This window comes from Cuculus canorus, chromosome 5, assembly GCF_017976375.1.
Source record: "Cuculus canorus isolate bCucCan1 chromosome 5, bCucCan1.pri, whole genome shotgun sequence".
Classification (NCBI taxonomy): Eukaryota; Metazoa; Chordata; class Aves; order Cuculiformes; family Cuculidae; genus Cuculus; species Cuculus canorus.
In genome coordinates, this window is record NC_071405.1 from 68,380,283 (window position 1) to 68,398,979 (window position 18,697).

At 50.3% G+C, this 18,697-nt stretch overlaps 1 protein-coding gene across 2 annotated transcripts; it reads left to right on the plus strand.

The window, feature by feature from the left end:
- Positions 1–462: 462 nt before the first annotated feature.
- VASH1 (vasohibin 1) lies at positions 463–15,070 on the plus strand. 2 transcript variants are annotated; one of them, XR_008449985.1, is made up of 8 exons: positions 463–785; positions 5,490–5,578; positions 6,666–6,722; positions 7,775–7,849; positions 8,901–9,282; positions 9,673–9,785; positions 10,670–10,872; positions 11,103–15,070. XR_008449985.1 is itself a non-coding variant. In XM_054067449.1 (7 exons), exons 1-7 carry the CDS (start codon positions 537–539, stop codon positions 10,740–10,742), a joined length of 1,038 nt encoding a protein of 345 aa, XP_053923424.1. In that variant the 5' UTR covers positions 463–536; the 3' UTR covers positions 10,743–15,070. The 2 variants fall into 2 exon arrangements, 1 of the variants encoding a protein (XP_053923424.1); XM_054067449.1 differs by having other exon boundaries at positions 10,670–15,070.
- Positions 15,071–18,697: the final 3,627 nt, after the last annotated feature.

Consider the following 18,697-nt stretch of genomic DNA (forward strand, 5'->3'; position numbering starts at 1 on the left):
TCGTGGCTACGCCCTCTCCCGGGCCACGCCCCCTCCCGGGCCCCACCGCTCCCCCCGGGCCCCGCCGAGCCCCCCGCGGGGCGAACTCGGGGCCGCTGCGCGGGACCACTCGCCGCCGCCTCCTGCCCAGTTCGTCGCGGCCATTCTGTCCCCCGAACCCCCGTGGAAGCCCCCGCCGCGCCGGGGGGGGGGGGGTCACACCCCGCGGGGGATACGGGCGCTGCCGCAGCGCCGCCCCCCCCTCGCTCGGCCCGCCCCGTTATCGCCCGGGGGCGCCGCCCCCCCCCAATCCTCTCTCCTCCCGGTCCCGGCCGGCGGGCGGAGCGCGGGGGGCAGCGGCGCCCGGACCCGCCCCGCGCGGGGCTTTGTTCCCGCGTGCGGCAGCGCCCGCCCCGCCCCGTCGGCGCTCGGGAGAAGCGGCGCCGCCCCGGCCCGATGCGGCACCCGGCGCCGCCCGCCCCCTCCCCCGGCTCTCCCCGCGGCGGGCACCGGGCGGGCGGGGCGCGGCCCCCGGCGGCGGGCGCTGAGCGCGGGCCATGCCGCTGCCGGGGGGGGCCGCCAGGGGCCCCGCTGCCGGTGCGGCGGCGGCGGCGCGGGATGAGGAGCAGCAGGAGGAGGAGGGCGAGGAGGATCTCCGCGACGGCGGCGTCCCCTTCTTCGTGAACCGCGGCGGGCTGCCCGTGGACGAGCCCACCTGGGAGCGGATGTGGCGGCACGTGGGCAGGATCCACCCCGACGGGGAGCGGGTGGCGCGGAGCATCCGCGGCGCCGCCGATCTGCCCAAGGTGAGCGCCCCGCGGGGCCCCGCGATGCTCCGCCGCGAGGAGAAGCCGCGCCCGGTCCCGCGGGCTGGAAAACGGGCCGAGGGGAGGGGGGCAGCGGGCGGGACCCCGCGGGGAGGGGCGCCGGGGGATGCTGGAGGCGGGAGGGCAGCCTCTGAGCCCGAGGAAGGAGCGCCGGGGCCGCCCCGCGGGTCGGAGAGGGGTCCGCGGGAGGCGTCGGTGCCGCTGCGCGGTCAGAGGTGAACGGTTCCCACGGGCGTTCCCGGCCGTGATGCGGAGAGCCCTGTGCCGAGACGCACCGGCGGTCGTTTGGCGCAACCTCGTGCCGGGATGAATCATTTGCCTGTGGAATCTTGTGGTTGTTGCTATGTGTGTTGCCCCTCAGCCAGAGAAAAATCTCCCCCTTTCATTGGCATCCTGGGAACAAAAGACACTGCCAGCACTTGGTGTGCTGTTCCGCTGGTGGGTTATGAGACCGTTCCCGTTATATTAACGGTAGAAGCTCAAATACAGATCGAGGGAGCTTTTTCCGCTCAGCCTTTTTTAGCGAGGACTTAACCTCCCTGGGAAGGTAACTCGAAGTCTGCAAGAACGCGCTATGATACAGCGCACAGGCGGTCTGTACCGCTCTCCCTGAGAAGCTCTGGAGGCGCATGTGATACATCACCCTTTGTGCAGTGAAGAGTTACAGGCGCCTGTGGCAGCAACCGGAACAAATCTTGAATCCTGATTACAGTCTCTATTCTAACCCCACTGGACTTCTCCTTCCTTTTCAGATTTCCTTCCTCTTCTTTGACTTTTTCCTGAGCCTGAGTGAAGGCTGAAAACATCTTTCAGATAAATCACAGAATCACAGAATCACGAGGTTGGAAAGGACCCATTGGATCATCGAGTCCAACCATTCCTAACACTCCCTAAACCATGGCCCTAAGCACTTCATCCACCCGTTCCTTAAACACCTCCAGGGAAGGCGACTCGACCCCCTCCCTGGGCAGCTGTTCCAGTGCCCAATGACTCTTTCTGTGAAGAATTTTTTTCTGATATCCAACCTGAACCTTCCCTGACGGAGCTTCAGGCCATTCCCTCTTGTCCTGTCCTCAGTCACTTGGGAGAAGAGCCCAGCTCCCTCCTCTCCACAACCTCCTTTCAGGCAGTTGTAGAGAGTAATAAGGTCTCCCCTCAGCCTCCTCTTCTCCAGGCTAAACAACCCCAGCTCTCTCAGCCACTCCTCGTCAGACGTTCTCCAGCCCCTCACCAGCTTTGTTGCTCTTCTCTGGACACGCTCCAGAGCCTCAACATCCTTCTTGTGGTGAGGGGTCCAGAACTGAACACAGTATTCGAGGTGTGGTCTCACCAGTGCCGAGTACAGAGGGAGAATCCCCTCCCTGGACCTGCTGGTGACCCCATTTCTGATACAAGCCAAGATGCCATCGGCCTTCTTGGCCCCCTGGGCACACTGCTGGCTCATGGTCAGTCGGCTGTCAACCAGCACCCCCACGTCCTTCTCCTCTGTGCAGCTCTCCAGCCATTCTTCCCCCAGTCTGTAGCTGCATGGGGTTGTTGTGCCCCAAGTGCAGGACCCGGCATTTGGCCTTGTTAAACCTCATGCCATTGGTCTCGGCCCAGCAGTCCAAACTGTGTCAAATCGGAACATGCGCTACTTAATTTCCTGACCGCGGGGGCTGATTTGGCCAGGAGAGGTGAGGGAAATGAAGAAGGAGGTTCGCAAACAAGAGTCCAGTGCATGTGGGGAGGGAAATACAGTGTTCGGTCTCTGAGTTTGGTCTTAATGTGAATTACTTCTACTGTTCTTCTACTGCTGGTCTTGAGTGCCACCCTCCTAGCAACAGGGTAGGGTATTGCTTTCCTTGGAGCTGCTGGGACCATTAAATGGGTCCGCACTGGAAAGACAAAGTGATGTGAGCTTGCCTCATTAAGAAATTATAGATTTTAAAGGAGATGGTTATGAGGGCGAAGACAGGAAGTTGCATCTAATGGGCTTATGTAGAGAGAGAGGGGAAAAACAATCTAGTTTCTTTAGTCAGGCTGACAACTGGGATTGGTATTGCTCCCACGCTTGCCCGGATACACATAACCACCGTAAGAGAAACTAATGCTGAACTAGGCTGGCCAAGAAAGCACCTCTGTGGTATGGGTAAGGGTGGAGCTTTGCCCGTGCCTTGTCTCGTGTACAGCAAGGCCCACGTAGTACGTGAAAGTCTCTGTTGTTCTCAGGATCCCCTTTGTAAAAACAGAGTCCCAATCCCATGCATATAGTTGCCCTGCCGGGGTGTGTGAATCCAGGGGTGGAGTGATGTAATCCCTCCACACGAGTGATGAGGGACCAACAGTCAGCCAGGCCTGGCAGAGGTATGTGCTCTGGGCCCTATTCCTCTCTCCAGCATTCAGAATAACTAAAGGAAAAGCAAAAAAGATCTGATTTTCCTCTCTGTTCCAGTATAAATAAATTCCTCTCTGCTTTCTGGAGGATTATGAAGACTGCTTAATATGTATAGTCCTCCTGAGAGATGCAGTGAACGATGCTGGGTAAGAACAGAGCATTAGGATCTCCCATCCTGTCAGTGTGGGATTGAGGGATGGGGACCTTATTCCTCTCCTCCTGCTTCTATTGCCCCATTAAAATGCTATAGAACTGATGCAGAAGAAACTGTAGCCCAGTCTGGGCTGCAGGCCCAGATCTGAGAGAGAGAGAGAGAGAGCAAGAGCGTGCTGTACTTTCATCAGTTTAATTACTTGAGGTGCAGGAGGCTCTTCTGCTTTAACTAGTCCCCTGCTGAACTGGTTGCCATTACACCGCCTCAGTGTTACACAGTCCTTTGAGGAAAAGTGGACCTTGGGGTCTGTAGTAGTAAAGGGAGGAGTAACTACCCAGAATCAGTAGTCTGTGCTGTCAATGTGCACTTAATTTGTCTGTCTCCACTCAAAACGCGTGGTCTCCATGCTGAAGAAATGAAACAAACTAAAATACTCAGCCTGTCCTGGTTGTTACCTCTTTCATTGTTTCTGCCTGGATACGATTTCCTGTGACTCAGTGTGTCAGCTCACAGCATCCAAACTGACTCAGCTCGTGCAGTTCCAGAGACGGCTCCGTTCCTGCACCGCTCTCTGGAGCCTTCCCTGCTCCTGCTGCAGCTCAACAAATCCAGGTTCACATCTGCTGCTGTTCCTGTTCCGTCTCCTGCGAGTCAGCCAGGCAGCGCCTCTGCTTGCTCCGAGTAGGGTACGGAAATAAGGCCCTAGGGACAGCAAGTGGCACCTCCAGGAAAGCCAGGGAGGTGCGTACCAGTGCTCAAATGGTGCTCCTTAGTTTTCAAACAAGAAAAAGAAAAAAACATCAAAACACAGGAGAGAGAAAATGGATGAAGACTGAGTTTAGCTCGGTGTTTACTTGCTGGGGGTGTTTGGAGTAGACTGAAAAGCACGGCTATGGTTTCCAGAGACAACAACAGCCCATCTCGCAGGGCGGAGCGGTCTCTGGCCTGTGCTGCACGAGCAGAGTGTGACCTTATGGCAAACCAGGACCGGGAATTGCTCTGACTGATAACTACCCATGGCTGCTGACTCGGCTCTCAGGTGGTTCAGGCGCCAGTCCTGGTTCAACAGTCACTTGTGCCGACTCAGGGCAGAAGGAAGGACGGAAATGAGTGGCCGCAGAAAGAGATGTGAAGGGTGATGAGTGGCTAAGTAGCACTGCTGGCCACAAAAGCATGGCCAGCGGAGGCGGTTATGCACAGCAGACTGGAAGGCCCAAGGGAAGATCTGGTTGTGACTCACTCTTTCTTAGCTGGAGATAGCCTGGCTCTGGGGAACTCTGAGGAGGAACTGAAATGCTGAAACCAAACTGCTGTGACGAGCTGCAGTCTGGTATCAGAAGAGTTATCCCTTCACAGGGAGGATGCTGGGCTGTTTCTCCAAGCCTGTCCGGTGCACCACATTTCTGCCTTCTCTATAATATTTGTCCTGCAAATATAAGGGCCCTTTTCTTTCCTTAGACACACTTTCTCAGCTGCTGGCAAGGCTGCAGTTATCCCAGGTAGAGCAAATAGTTCAGAAAATTTGACTGGACCCATAAGGCTGAGGCCTCGGAATGGGACAGCCGTCTGAACGCCAGTCAGAAGTCATTCTCTGACCCCGTAATTCAAAACAATGAACACTGGGGAACTGGGGGGGATAATCATGATGCTGTCAAGCCTGTCCTAGTCAGTGCCAACTCATCTGAGATGACAGGAGGCGGTGAGGGACTTCTATACCCTTGCTTACAGCGCTATTCCATGCTTGAGTGCCTTTGGGGAAACTCTCTGGTTTTGCCTTCCTTTCTATTTCTTTAATTTTTGGTTTGAGTCTTCCAGTTTGCATGCTCAAATGAGGCCAAGCTCCCTCAGGTGATGGCTTTCCTGTCTCACATCTTGCCTTGTCAGTTAATTTTATCTAATTCTTTCCATGTACTGTCGTCTAAACGCAGGACCCTTTCACAGTTTCTCTTGCAGCTCTGTGACGGTGCTTCATTCTGAATCCCTTCCCAGTTATCAGTGTGAGAACAGAAGAATGTTGTTGCTGTGGTCCCTTAAGGCAGCACAAAAGGGCTGATTTCAGAGGAACGTGCTCCCTATAGCTGTGTGCCACTGAGTTCAGCAAGTCGCTGGAGGGGTTTGGAAGCAGGGATTTACATTCTACTCCCTTTTTCAGATTCCCATACCAAGTGTGCCTGCGTTCCAGCCGTCCACCCCTATCCCTGAGCGCTTGGAAGCTGTACAGCGCTACATCAGGGAGCTTCAGTATCCTTTACTGTTACCTCAGTCACGTGTGATAACGCAGGAAAAGGGAAGAAGGGTACTTTCTTCCCCTGTGAAAAACAGAAATGCTCTTTCTGCTGTAGCCAGAGGGAAACTGAAACTTGCTCCATGCAAACAGGTGGTTTATTTTGCTGCTCTGTTTTGGGTTTTTTCTGGCCAAGTTACTTTCTGGGCTTGTTCACTCCATGTGACGAATGGCCGTGTTGTCAAGGGCCTTTCCCCACCACCCACCCTTCTAGGTCAGTGGCTTTACAATGCCATTTTGTTAAGAACACGCATCTCAGAGACCCTGACAGCCAGGTCTCAGGTGGACTACAAAGCTGTCACCTCACCGTTAAAGCATGGGTGAGCTGTTGGGGTGAGAAAACTGCCTTTCGGATCATCCTGCTCAGAAACTGTTCTCTGTAGCTGTTTAAAGGACAGTCGGCTGCCCTGCTTTTGCGCATCTGTCGTATTTTGGCCCTTTATGTGCAGAGCTGCCTGTGTGATTGTGTCCTGAGAATGAGATTCTTCCGTCCGTGTTGTGCTGGACAGCAGGGATGTGCCATGCAACCTCAGTCTAATCTCACTGATAAGATACCCAGCTAGCTCTGGCTTCAGCCCTAAAACAAGGCAAGAAGGCAGACTTTCTGACGCCTCTCACCCACCTAAGGTGGTTGTGCTCTGGTTTGGGTTCCAGTCAGTCTTAGAATAAGGTACCGTGAATGCTTCGATCCCCTCTGTGTTCTGTGCAGACTGAAGCAGGCAGAGTTCTATCAAACTTTGTTCTGTCCCGGTAACTGGAAAGCTGAGCAGAGCACGTGGTGTCGGTGTGGACCTTTGGGAAATGGAGTGGAAACCTGTGTGTGGAGAGAAGAAAGAGAAGAATTGACCAGAAAGAAATACAATGGAAGTAAGGAGGGACTATAAATGGGAGAAATGCAGGAGGGGGAGATGGGGACTTTCTTGCATTGCTGTTAACATTTCTGGGATCGCAACTTTGCTGTGAGAATAGTAAGTAACGTGGAAGTTCTTCAGACATTTTTTTTCAAACTCTACTTTCCAAGCTGCCTTAACTTCTGGCTTCCAGGTACAATCATACTGGGACACAATTCTTTGAGATTAAGAAGAGCAGACCTCTGACTGGGTAAGTGCTGGCAGCGCCTACCGCGTTTAATCCTTGCTCTAAGATGCTGGGACCTTGCTGTACCCACTGCTTTTTCTTCTGTCACCCGGCCAAGGTCTAAGTGGCACTCAGGACTTCCAGTACTGCAGTTCCATCCTACTTTAGGCGACTTTATTGTCTGTTGCCTGAGGTGTAGCTGGCAGAGCTGCATCTGGCCTTTCTGAAGGAGTGTGTTTTGTTGTCATGAATCAGTAAATCAAATAAAATAACGTAAAGTGTATTTCAAAGATGTGCAGACTCTGCCTGCTTCTGATTGGAATGTAACTGTATGAACTTCTGATCGATTCAAAAATTAAGTCCTGCCCTAAACAAGCTTTGTAAAAGCCAAGTATCTTCACAGGTCTAACTTCATAGCTCCTGTGATTGCCTTTGCAAAATCTAGGCTTGTCCTTTAAAGGAGAAGGGGGATTCTCCTGACTGCAGATTTTCGGGAGAGCTGTACCCCATAGGTTCCTGAAGATAAGCACCTGATGTTCATTGACTCTCTTGGCCAACTTATGGAAGGTCTCCCAGGTCTGGCTTCTTACCATTGGTCTAGTCCGTAGACTTACGTGACCCCAAATATCTTGTTTTGTAATCAGTGCAATGTCTCCCCGGCTGTATTTGTTGAATGGAGGGTAGGGTTAATGCCAGAGAAGAGGGCTTCACTGTCCTTGCACTTTGTGAGTCAGACGTTGGTAGCTCTTGGTCCTTTGAGGCCTCTGCTTCTGATCACGTCAGTGTCCTCCCAGAACTCGGAGCCCAGTGCTGGGGTCTCCCTGAGAACAGAGGCTGGCTTAGCAGCCAGCTTTGCCGTAACTCTGGAGCGAGCCCCCTGTAAGCCGCGACAGCACATGGTAGAGACCTGATTTGGATTTAATATCTTCCTAAAGAAGATATTTTCTTCTGTTCCCTGTCCTCAGTGGGCCTCCTTCTCTCCTGGAAACCTACCTTACCTATCTAGTGTAAAAGGGCTGTATTTGCATAGCACGAGCCCTCTAATTGTCCTCATCTTTCCCTGTCCCACTCTGCAGGCTGATGGACCTGGCCAAAGAAATGACCAAAGAGGCCCTGCCAATAAAATGCCTGGAAGCTGTGATCCTGGGAATGTATCCTTTCCTCTTGGAATTGTGCATGTCTGCCCATCCTTGGGTTTTCTCCTCTCTCTTATGATGCTTTGAGGCTTCTGATAGTATTGTCACCAAGCTCTGTATCCCTCTGCTTTTCCCTCCCCAGTTCTCCCAAGAAAACCTCACCCATAAAATCCAAATCCAAGCAATTCTCTGAACTATCAGAACTAGTTCATCAGAATTGCTCCACCTTCCCCAGGAAGGGCGGTGTTGCTCTGGACAACTCTGTAAGTGAGTGAAAGATGAAGGAATGACCTAAGGAGCACCTAAAGAGGAGTAAAAATATTAGCTAGAGCTAGGTCAGGAAGCCCTTTGTGGCTAACGTCGTGCCCTTACCACAATGTTGGCCGCAGGCATTCTACGTTAAAATAAGTTGGGAGAGCCTCCCCAGCTTCTAGTTATGGTGTATGTCACTTTACTATTATGTGTAACACTGCCTGCCAGCTCAGGCAATACCTTTATTAATTCTAGACAATGTGTCATCTTGACGTACGCGTCTTTCCTAGCTGTCTGCCAGTCTTAGTCTGTGTCACTCGGGCTATAGGTTCTTCTTGCACATTGGCAAAGCCACCTGGAGGGGCAGAGATGGCAGGGGAATGGTTCAGAAGGGTATTCTGGTCAGTATTTTGTCCTGCAGGTTCCTCAGTTCGCATGTGAAATAGTAGCTGGTAAAACAGATTAAAACAAAATTGATGAGTAACACTAAAGCATTAAGAGTTCGGGAGCTATGGAATACAGTACACCTGAGGAGTTAGCATTGCAGCTTCTGCATCACGACTGCCTCAAAATTAACTTCCTTTTGTTGACTGTCCTGTTGAAAAGGCCAAGTCTGGTTTCCCCATGACCCAGATGAAAGTAGGGCAGCTTGCAATGAGCTGGACTCTTGAACTGGAGAACAAATCCTGCCTGTATGATGCCTGAATCAGCGGTGAGTCTGCTGAGCAGGCTGGGAGGGCTTCGAGCAGGAAGGAGGTATCTTGTCGAGAAAATGGTATCACTGGTTGTTTCCTGAACAGTGGGTGCTGTCAAGTTACCTCACCAACAACATGACCACGCTGGACCGTTTCCCCATCAGCTTCAAAACCCACTTCTCAGGGAACTACTTCCGACACATTGTGCTGGGGGTGAACTTCGGAGGGCGCTATGGGGCACTGGGCATCAGCCGACGGGAGGAGCTCATGTACAAAGCACCCGTCTTCCGCACACTGAGCGAACTCATCTTTGACTTCGAGGAGGCGTATCGCCGCTGCTGGCACACTCTCAAAAAGGTGAAGCTGGGCCACTGTGTGTCCCATGACCCACACAGTGTGGAGCAGATTGAGTGGAAGCACTCCATCCTGGATCTAGACAAGCTAACCCGGGAAGACTTCCGCAAGGAGCTCGAGAGACATGCCCGTGACATGAGACTAAAGGTAAGCAGCAAGGATGGAGCGGTTCGCTTCTGCATCCGCTGTCTTGCTTGGCTGATGGTGTGCTGGGGGAATGAAGTAGCAGGAGGCTTTCCATGGGGGAATAGAGGGTGAACTGGAGGCTGAGGGCTCTTTTCCTTTGTATACAGGCTGGTCTCCTAACGGACGCGTGTGCGGTACTGCAGTAACAATTACCTTGGGCGATATACAGGCCTTGGAGCCACAGCTGTCACTCTAACTTGTTTTTTTCTCGCTTTTGCATTTTTTTTTATGCACTTGCCTCGCCTTTTTTTACTTTCATTCCCATATAATTAATTGTTGATAGGCTTTGTGTTTTCTGGTTACTACTTGTATTGGTTTTCTGTTCATATTGCTCTTAAACTTTTCTGGCAGATTGGCAAAGGAACTGGGCCACCATCTCCCACCAAGGACAGAAAGAAAGATGTCTCCTCCCCACAAAGAGGTCAGGCCAGCCCCCATCGGCGCAACAGCCGCGGGGACAGACGGTGAGTGGGGCTTCTGAGAAGACCTACGTAGAGCATCTCTGGTTTACTCACAGAATCACAAGGTTGGAAAGGACCCATTGGATCATCGAGTCCAACCATTCCTAACACTCCCTAAACCATGTCCCTCAGCACTTCATCCACCCGTTCCTTAAACACCTCCAGGGAAGGCGACTCGACCCCCTCCCTGGGCAGCTGTTCCAGTGCCCAATGACTCTTTCCACGAAGAATTTTTTTCTGATATCCAACCTGAACCTCCCCTGACGGAGCTTCAGGCCATTCCCTCTTGTCCTGTCCCCTGTCCCTTGGGAGAAGAGCCCAGCTCCCTCCTCTCCACAACCTCCTTTTAGGTAGTTGTAGAGAGTAATACAGACTCCACTTTGTCTGGTTTTGGATCTTTCTGGTGTCTTAATGGGGTTCTTTATAACCGGATACTTTTCTGACTGCGCCTTTGAGTTTGTCATTGCTTGGGGAGTCAGGGGACTGTTTGTTTTTGTTTTGGCGGGGAGTAGGAATTCAGCTCAAACAGACGGTGATCTCGGTAGCTGACATTTAACCTTACTCAAGGGCCTGAGCTCAGGTGTCTCACAGACCTGCGCCCCAAAGAGATTCCAAAAATTACACTGCTGTCAGTGAGACTGTTTTCCTGAAACTGATCTGGGGTACCAGAATGGACTTCCTGCTCTTCCTCACCTGCGTTCTCTTCTGTGGAGATTGTTGGGAGAGGTACTGGAGGCTGCAGAGTAATCCTGCCCTCAATAGTGTAGGATAAGTCTGAAGCTTTCCTGTACCTTCTCTTGTGCTGCCATCTCTATGTTGCAGCTTCCTGACTGAAGAAAAAAAAACCAAACCAGTTTCTGAGTAGTTCTTATCTTCTTTCTTTCCAGGCCATCTGGTGAGAAGAAGCCTGCCGATTCCAAAGCCATGCCAGACCTCAGTGGGTACCAGATCCGTGTGTGAAGAGCGCTGTGCCTCGTGTGCCTGGCTCCACAGACTTGTTGCTGGCCACAACTGGGACCTGGATCCAGTTGCAGTGATTCTGACAAAAGGGACAGGGGCACAGGAGCAGAAAAAGTGCTGATTGTCCCAGGTACTTCCTAGTGGGCCAGTCCCAGAGCTGGATCCCATGGGTCCCATAGGATTCACCTGCCTGTTTCTGGGAGAGGTGTCCATCCTAATTCAATGAAACAAGTATTTTACAAAAAAAAAGAAAAAAAAAAAGAAAAAAAAGAATCTGTACCCTAGTGGGAGTTTGCTGCAGGAAGAATATGAAGGGAGTGGGGTCAGCACACTTGCTGACAATTTTTTTTGTGTTGACAGCAACTAGATGAAGCATTTTGTTGACAGTACTTCCTCCCTGTCTGCACACAAGTCTTCAACCCATCCAAGGCCTGCAGGGCTGAGGGAGAATTGATGCTGGAATAGGATGGCCACCACATCCTGTGCAAAAACTCCTGGTTTTGTCATTATGAATCCTTTGTTTAGCAGTGTTTTTGTGAGAGACAGAGCTGAATTTGCTCAGCCTGATTTATTGATCATGTAGGGCCTCTCATCTGGAGAAACCACATCTCATGTGTTTAGTCCTGCCTATTTCAAAACATTTCATTGTCTGTGAAGCGGCAGACAGTGGGGTGATGATCTTCTTGACCCATTGTGACACTGGTGAGCTGTTGTCGTAAGTCCTTTTGTGGTTGAGTGGGTCAGGATACGCCTATGCCATTGCCATATGAAAACAGTCGGAGAGACCGCAATCATCCCAGCAGTGGAGGCGCGCAGGGGCTGGTGGGAAGCCTGAACTCTGAGTTCTCTCTTTGTCAGCCTTCTCTCTATTAACTTCTAGTGACAGCTACTGTGAAAGCTTGCAGAAAGCACTGAAGTAACCGAGATGTGAGTTTCAAGAGTAAATAGTTAAAGAAAGATTTTAATGATGTGAATGGGTTTTATAAGCATTTTTCCTTTTCACGGGGGTCTCGCTCCTTCCTCACTGCAGTGTTAGTGCTAGAGTAACAGAGACCTGTTGGTGGGAAGCCCTGCTCAAGCAGATTGCGGCTGCTTTCCTGACAGCTCAGCCTGGAGCCTCCTAAAAGTAGTTCCCCACCCCAGTCCTGTGCTTGTGTTCTGGCTCTTGGGACAGAAGCAGTATTTAACAGTACCACTTCTGCTAGAGCTAATGCTTTCTGCCTGCTTACAGCCTTGACCCTTCCTACGCTGCTTTTCAGGGGAGCGTTGTACTACTGATTAAGCAGCGTAATGCTGGTCAGAAATGCGGAGCGTTGTCAGAGGTCTCTCTTTGAAGCCTGTGGCCTGGAAACCGTGGGGTTGCCAGAAGTCAGAGCAGCGTGGCCTTGAGGTCATCTGGATGTGTGAATCCAGGGGGTGCAAAAACTGAGCTCGGGAGCGGAAGCATCCTTGAAAGAAACTGAGTCTTATTTTATCACAGCACTGACTAGGAGCCAAACTTTCTGAAATGTTACATATTTAAATTCGTTAGAACTGGGCTTATTCTTTCTTGTGAATGTGTTAGAAACATTATGAAACTTCGCTCTACCAGGCTGTTTGTTGCTGTATTGCTGTGCCATACCCTCATATAAGCAGTGCTATTTTGGTGGCAGAGAATGGGTTCTTATCCCCAAACAAATCAGCTCTTCTGTCGAGTTAAACAGTGTTAATCCTTGGAAGCGCCACCCACAAGCGACTTAACTCAGGCCTTAACAGATTCCTAATTGTACATCGTTAAGCGTGATGTAACTTTCAAGGCAGTATATCCACACCGCTGCAGTCCGTCCCTCCAAGCTCTCTTTGTAGCCTGTACTCCTCTGCTCTGCTGTACAACCAGGGGGACGATCCATAGTAAAGTGGCAGAACTTCCTGCTGATCCAGGATGAGGTTAATCCAGAAGGGGATGCCAGTTTCCACAGTGTAGTGCAACACTTGTCCCCTTTCTTGCAGTCCAGCTACACGCAACAATTTGAAGTCAGACAGCAGGAGCAGCCCAGCACCCGTTTGGCTGTGTCCTCTGGTCAGTTTTGTGCGGCTATAAATTAACACACTTAGTGTCTGGACGCTGACAGTGATGTTAGCGGTAAAGGTACCACAGTTACCTATAAATAGGAGTCACTTGGGAGCTCGAAACTGCCTTTGCATAATGTCTGCTCTGCCGTGGACTGAGAGTTCAGGTGCCACTGTGAATCGTACGATAAACACAAGCAGCAGCCAGCAGGGAAGGCTCTGTGTCAGGTTTTGTTAAAGTGAATGAAATTCAGCAGGGAAAAAAAAAAAAAGCCACTTGGATAAAAGTAGGCTGCGTCCACACCATGGCTTTGGTTGGTTGCTTAATTAGTTAATTCAGAGTAACTGGAAAGCTCTTGAGAATAATTAGTAGCTTCATATAGAGCACATTCGATAGCTGGACAGAACTGAGCCGTTTTAGTTGGAAAGGAGAAGTGTGTTGGGGGAAGAAAGACTTCAAAACAGATGAGGCGAGTGAGGGGTCAGCTCCAATCTAAAGATGCTTTCTTGAGAGTAGGGTAAAAGGGATGCTCAGCAGTGTTAGATAACCAGGGTAGAATGGCTTCAGACAAAATGTTTCGTTTGACCTGTTAATTAAGCACTTTCATGAGGACGTAACTGAGGCCAATAGCTTAGAAGACCACATGAGTGGATGTTTAAGGAATGAATGACAGGTAGAGTTCAAGGTCTCTTAATCCTCAGCGTAGCCAGACAAGAATATCCTCTTTCAAGATCTCGTTGCACAATTATGTACGTTAGGAGGCATTTAATTCTTCTCACATATCTCGTGTTGATGACTTCTCAAGATGGACACAGGAGCAGACACAAGCCCTCTACTAGGGCGACTATTTCAAGCCTTCTGCTGTGTTTCTCTGTGGTAGAATTTTTGCTCCTTACTATTTCTGTATCTCTAGTTTAGCAGATGGTGCAAGAAATTGGAAAATGGCCAAACAATTTTCCTCTTCTTGCTGTTGCTCCCATCATCTTTGTAACAAGAGGAATCGCTTCAATACAAAGCTTAGCTTCCTTGCTACCAAACAAGACAACTTCCCCCTGTGACTCAGAGGATTGGTGCAATCCAGTTTTATGCTGTTAGAAACCTGAGGGTATAATGAAAGATGAACTTTTGCACTTCTACTTCTTTGCACCTGCTCTGGCTTCTGGTCTGTCTGCCTTTAACCGTAAGGAAAAATGCTGAAGATGAGTCTTTTTCACTTCTGCAGTCTTTAGAGCTGCAGAGGAGGAATGAAAACAAGGAACTAGACTGTAACTCTAATATTAGAGGCTGTGGAACAAAAATGATGGATCTTGAGGAGTCCTATTAATTATTTAATGTTAAATATTAGTATGATCACTCGTGTGGCTCTGGGGTGCAGTTCCACTGTTCAGTAGGTCGCACCCGATGTCTGTTCTGCAGTATAAGTCCTTCTGAACTCTGTGGAAGGGAACTGCCTCCACACACGAGGAATGCAGAGACACTGCCTGTGTTGTAGGGGAAGTCCAGGTGAGCTTTGGAAGCCTTGAACAAGTTCTGACCTACGACTAGCAAAACTATTTTAAATGTAATGCAAACTTTGAAATAAGAGTTCCTCTTTATACTTTTATGCAGACAAGTCCCTTGATACCTGGCCAACTGCAGTTTTTTAAATGGATGAATGGATTAGCGAGCAAAACTTTCTGCTGTGGTGTCACTCTGATATGAACATCATATGCTAAAGAGCAGGGTTGGGTGTCCATCAGTCTGTGACACACTAGCCTTTTTTTAACTCTGATATGATAAACTAAATGAGTCTTTAGAAACTTAAGGTAAGTTAGCAAGTATTTTAGCTGGGAGTGGAGTGTTTTTTCCAGTTGACTATTTTACCTGTGTGCCACTGTATTGGTCAATACGTAGTATGCTTGGATCTACCAGAATAAATTACTCCAGAACTGTGGTGGAAACATAGTTTCTGTTCATGCAGTAGCTGTATTGCTGTTATTAGATCTGCTTAATATAAAGATTTATGTTTTTTTAAAAGTATTTCAGGTGAAAGCCTTAATCAGGTGCCTGCCCCTTAAGGTAGGCTCAAATGTGGTGGTGTATAGACTGAAACGTGACTCTCCTTAAAACTGTGGAGTTTAACAAACCATAACGAACAGAAGAATGCTCCTGTTGCCAAAGGGCAAGAGTCTGGATTTGATGGGCTTGACTTTGCTCCAGTGGCTCTGGCTAATCACTTCAGGTGGTTGCTTTAGCCACTTGCTCCTTCTAAGTCAAGTATTTGAAGTGGTCCTGATGATCAGCAGGATGTACCCTTGTCTGTGTGCAAGCTTGGCTCAGATAACGCTGCATATTCCAGTGGTCTTGCATTCTTGTCCTGTCCACATTGAAACATGCATTATGGATTTATAATTTAACTTAAGAAGGCCAGTGCTATTCTGGCTTGGTGTTTGCTCTGCCAGAGCACGGTGGAGATCGTCCCTCTACAGCCAAGTTGAACTCCTTAGAGAATTTAATATTTTTGTCTGTTTTCTGGGCAGGTGTTTACTTGTATCACAACCACTCTTCTTCAGTGGTGCCCTGGCCCTGGACCACAGCAACTCGTCTTAGGCCCAGAAGACTACTGAAGCCCCCATAATCTCTGCAGAGCAGAGTTTCCCTCCAGGTCAGGGTTGAGATGGTGCTAGTGGGACCAGAGCGGTCCTCTTCCGTACACATCAGTATTCTACTCTAGCACTGATAGGGTGCTCCAAAACCACTTACATCTTTATCACCGGTACAGGTCAGAACTAAGAAATAGAAGGTTTCTTTAAGAACAATGTCATGTGTGTCTTTTTGTAATTAATCAGTGTGGTTCTGTGTTCTTATGTAGCCAACACAGAACTGGTATTTAGATTTAGTTCTTACTGCACTTCCCATAGCCCTCATGTTGATACTTCTTCCTGCTTCCTTTGACACTTAGACAATAAAATTTGCTCTGTGCTGCTCTCAGCTTGTGCAGAGAAAACAAGATGTGTGTACTGTCTTTCTTTCCAATTTAAACTCTCCCACTGTCAATCAGCTGAGAAGTCATAGGCACAGCGTTGAGTGGTGGTATCGGATTATCTGTAGAAACCATGTGCTTGGAACACCAGGGACATAGAAGAACCCTCATTCTCCTTCAATCATCTGAACACAGGTATGTCTGTATACACGGAGGCAGCTGCCAGAGGGTAAGAATGTACGTGGCTGTGTAGCAAAGGCTAAAGCTCGTGTTTTCCTCTTGAACTGCTGTCGGTCAGACTGGATGGAAAACAAGAAGGCAGCAGACACAGCAACAGAAATTTCAGTCCTGAACCGATACTGCAAGGGTTAACACGAGCTTCTGCTTGCACTGCTCTTCAAAATGTGACCCAGTCTCCCTTCCTGGCCTGAAAAGCAACTCTGCTTCAGGGCTGTAGTTCAGCGGCCTTCCAGACTACTGACCTCACCAAGACTTCTCAAGACAAATGTGAGGTTAATAAAGGACAGTCAGCTGTGAGATTCAGTGCATTTCCCCAGCAAGGAGGATCCAACTTTATTCAGGCTATCCTCTTTCAGGCATAACATTCCCCTTCTCTCTAGGGAAATGAGTAATAGCTGGGAGCAGGGCCAGGGTGTAGGCAAGCCTTCGGCATGTAGAGGAAAGGAATAAACATCCCCTAACCTGTTACTCCAAAGAGAACAGCACACGCAGTAGTCCCTCTTAGCTAAGTTAATTATATGAACAACTTCTGCCCTAAGGGGAGGTGATTGCACAGCACCTCGTAGGTGGTATCAAGAGACAAAAATAGAAAGTAGATGCTTCATAAGCCGGCATGGCCCGTGCTCGAGCCCAGAAGCTGACAGCAGACTTTGGCAGCAGTAGAAGGTTTCTTGCTTCCCTATTAAATACTTCAAGACTAAAATGCTGTGTCTTCTATAAACCCTTACTTTAGATGCTCCTCATATCTTACAGTTTCTGTTAAAAATCAGGTAACTCCTAAGCCTCCCAATAGATGCACAGGTCAAGGTGATTGCTAGACAACAGAGTAAGAAAGGCAGAAGTGACCTGGCCACAGCTAAGATTAAAAATAAGACTTTCTGCTCCTTCTTAGATCAGGCTTTCTCCCCTGCTTCTGATAGTTCCTGCAGTTCTAGGATCAGACAGAGCTTACACTACAGTGCACTGTACTGACACCCTGCTTTGCAGATTGTTTGCCAACACCACTCTCAAATCTGAGCCCTTTCATAGAAAGGCGATGCTCTTCCTTCCTCTTCGTATTAGCTCCTCCTAACTCCTGGCAGCCCTGGAGGAACCATCCCTGGAGCGGGCAGCAGATTCCCTGCAGAGAAGCCTGGAAGCTGGAGCAATCTAGAAGACATAAAGGGTTTTTTTTGCTGCTCTGTCCTGCCAGGGCTGAGCTGCACGGAGGCCTCCGGCTGCCTGCTCGGAGCCCTTGCTCTCTACGCAGGACAAAGTTTGCCAGAGATTTTTTGTGACGAAGGAAATGAGAGCAATGACCTGTCCATTTCATCCTTGTGATGGTGAAACAGTCCCTTTCTCTGTCTGTGTGCTGCAAAGCCTCACTCTGACCAGTTTCAGCCCAAAGAGCTGTCTGACAGGAGCCTACGATCTCCCCATCCAGCAGCTTGCACAAGGAGGTTTAGATCAGATATTAGGAACAATTTCTTTACCAAAATAGCAGAGAAGCCCTGGCAGAGGCTGCCCAGGGCAGTGGTGCAGTCGCCATCCCTGGAGGGGTTCAAAAACCTTGTAGACGTGGCACTTGGGGACACGGTTTAATAGGCACAGTGGAGCTGGGCTGACATTGGACTCAATGATTGTAGAGGTCTTTTCCAACCTCAGTGATTCTGTGATTTTATTGCCCACATTTTGACTGCAAGACTGTTTCTTTTCCCTCTCCATGCCTTGCACAAAGGCTGAAGGAAAGAATCCAATCCATCAATAAGCCCATACCTGATGGCTCTGAAAAGCATTCCTGGCATCCCTTTGTGAGCCCTTCCAGCAGCAGGAGCTGCCTTGGCTTGAAACCCTCCTTCCTTTTCCTTCTGCACTCCGTGCAGCCCCTCCAAAGCCACTCAGCCCCACTCTGCCACTTTCCCCAAGCGCACTCCACCCCTCCTCCTCTCGGCTCCTGTCCTTCCTTTGCACAACCGCTGTTCAGCCAGCAGAGGGCACTCGGGAGCCGCCGGGAGCGCTGCCGGACGGCCCCTTGCGGAGCGGCTGCGAGTGGGTCCGCGTCCCCGGGCGGGAGAGGAGCGCTCAGCTGCGTCCCAGAGCCGCTCCCGTGTTCTGCCCCGCACAGCACCGAACCCGCAGACCGCGCTCCCGGCCCGGAAAGCCGATGGTGTCCAGGGCTGCATCCAAAGCAGCATCGCCAGCGAGGAGAGGGAGCGGATTCTCCCACTCTGCTCCTCTCTGGTGAGACCTCACCTAGATCCTTGCATCCAGTGCTGGAATCCCCAACACAAGGAGGATATGGAGCTGTTGGAACGGGTCCAGAGGAGGCCACGGAGATGATCCGAGGGCTGAGCAGCTCCTGTCCGAGGCCAGGCTGGGAGAGTTGGGGCTGTTCAGCCTGGAGAAGGGAAGGCTGTGGGGAGACCTCAGAGCAGCTTCCAGGGCTGAAAGGGGCTCCAGGGAAGCTGGGGAGGGGCTTCTTACAAGAGTCTGGAGTGATAGGACAAGGGGGAACGGTTTTGAGCTGCAAGAGGGGAGACTGAGATGAGATCTGAGGCAGAAATGTTTTGCTGTTCAGGTGGGGAGGCAAGGTCATCCCTGGATGGCGCTGACTCACTGGCACTGATGCCACAGGGACACAAGAGTTTGGTTCTTGATGAATCCATCACATCTTCTGGGGCTGAGACTGCCAGAGGCAGCGATCAGCAGTTCACAGCCAGCTCT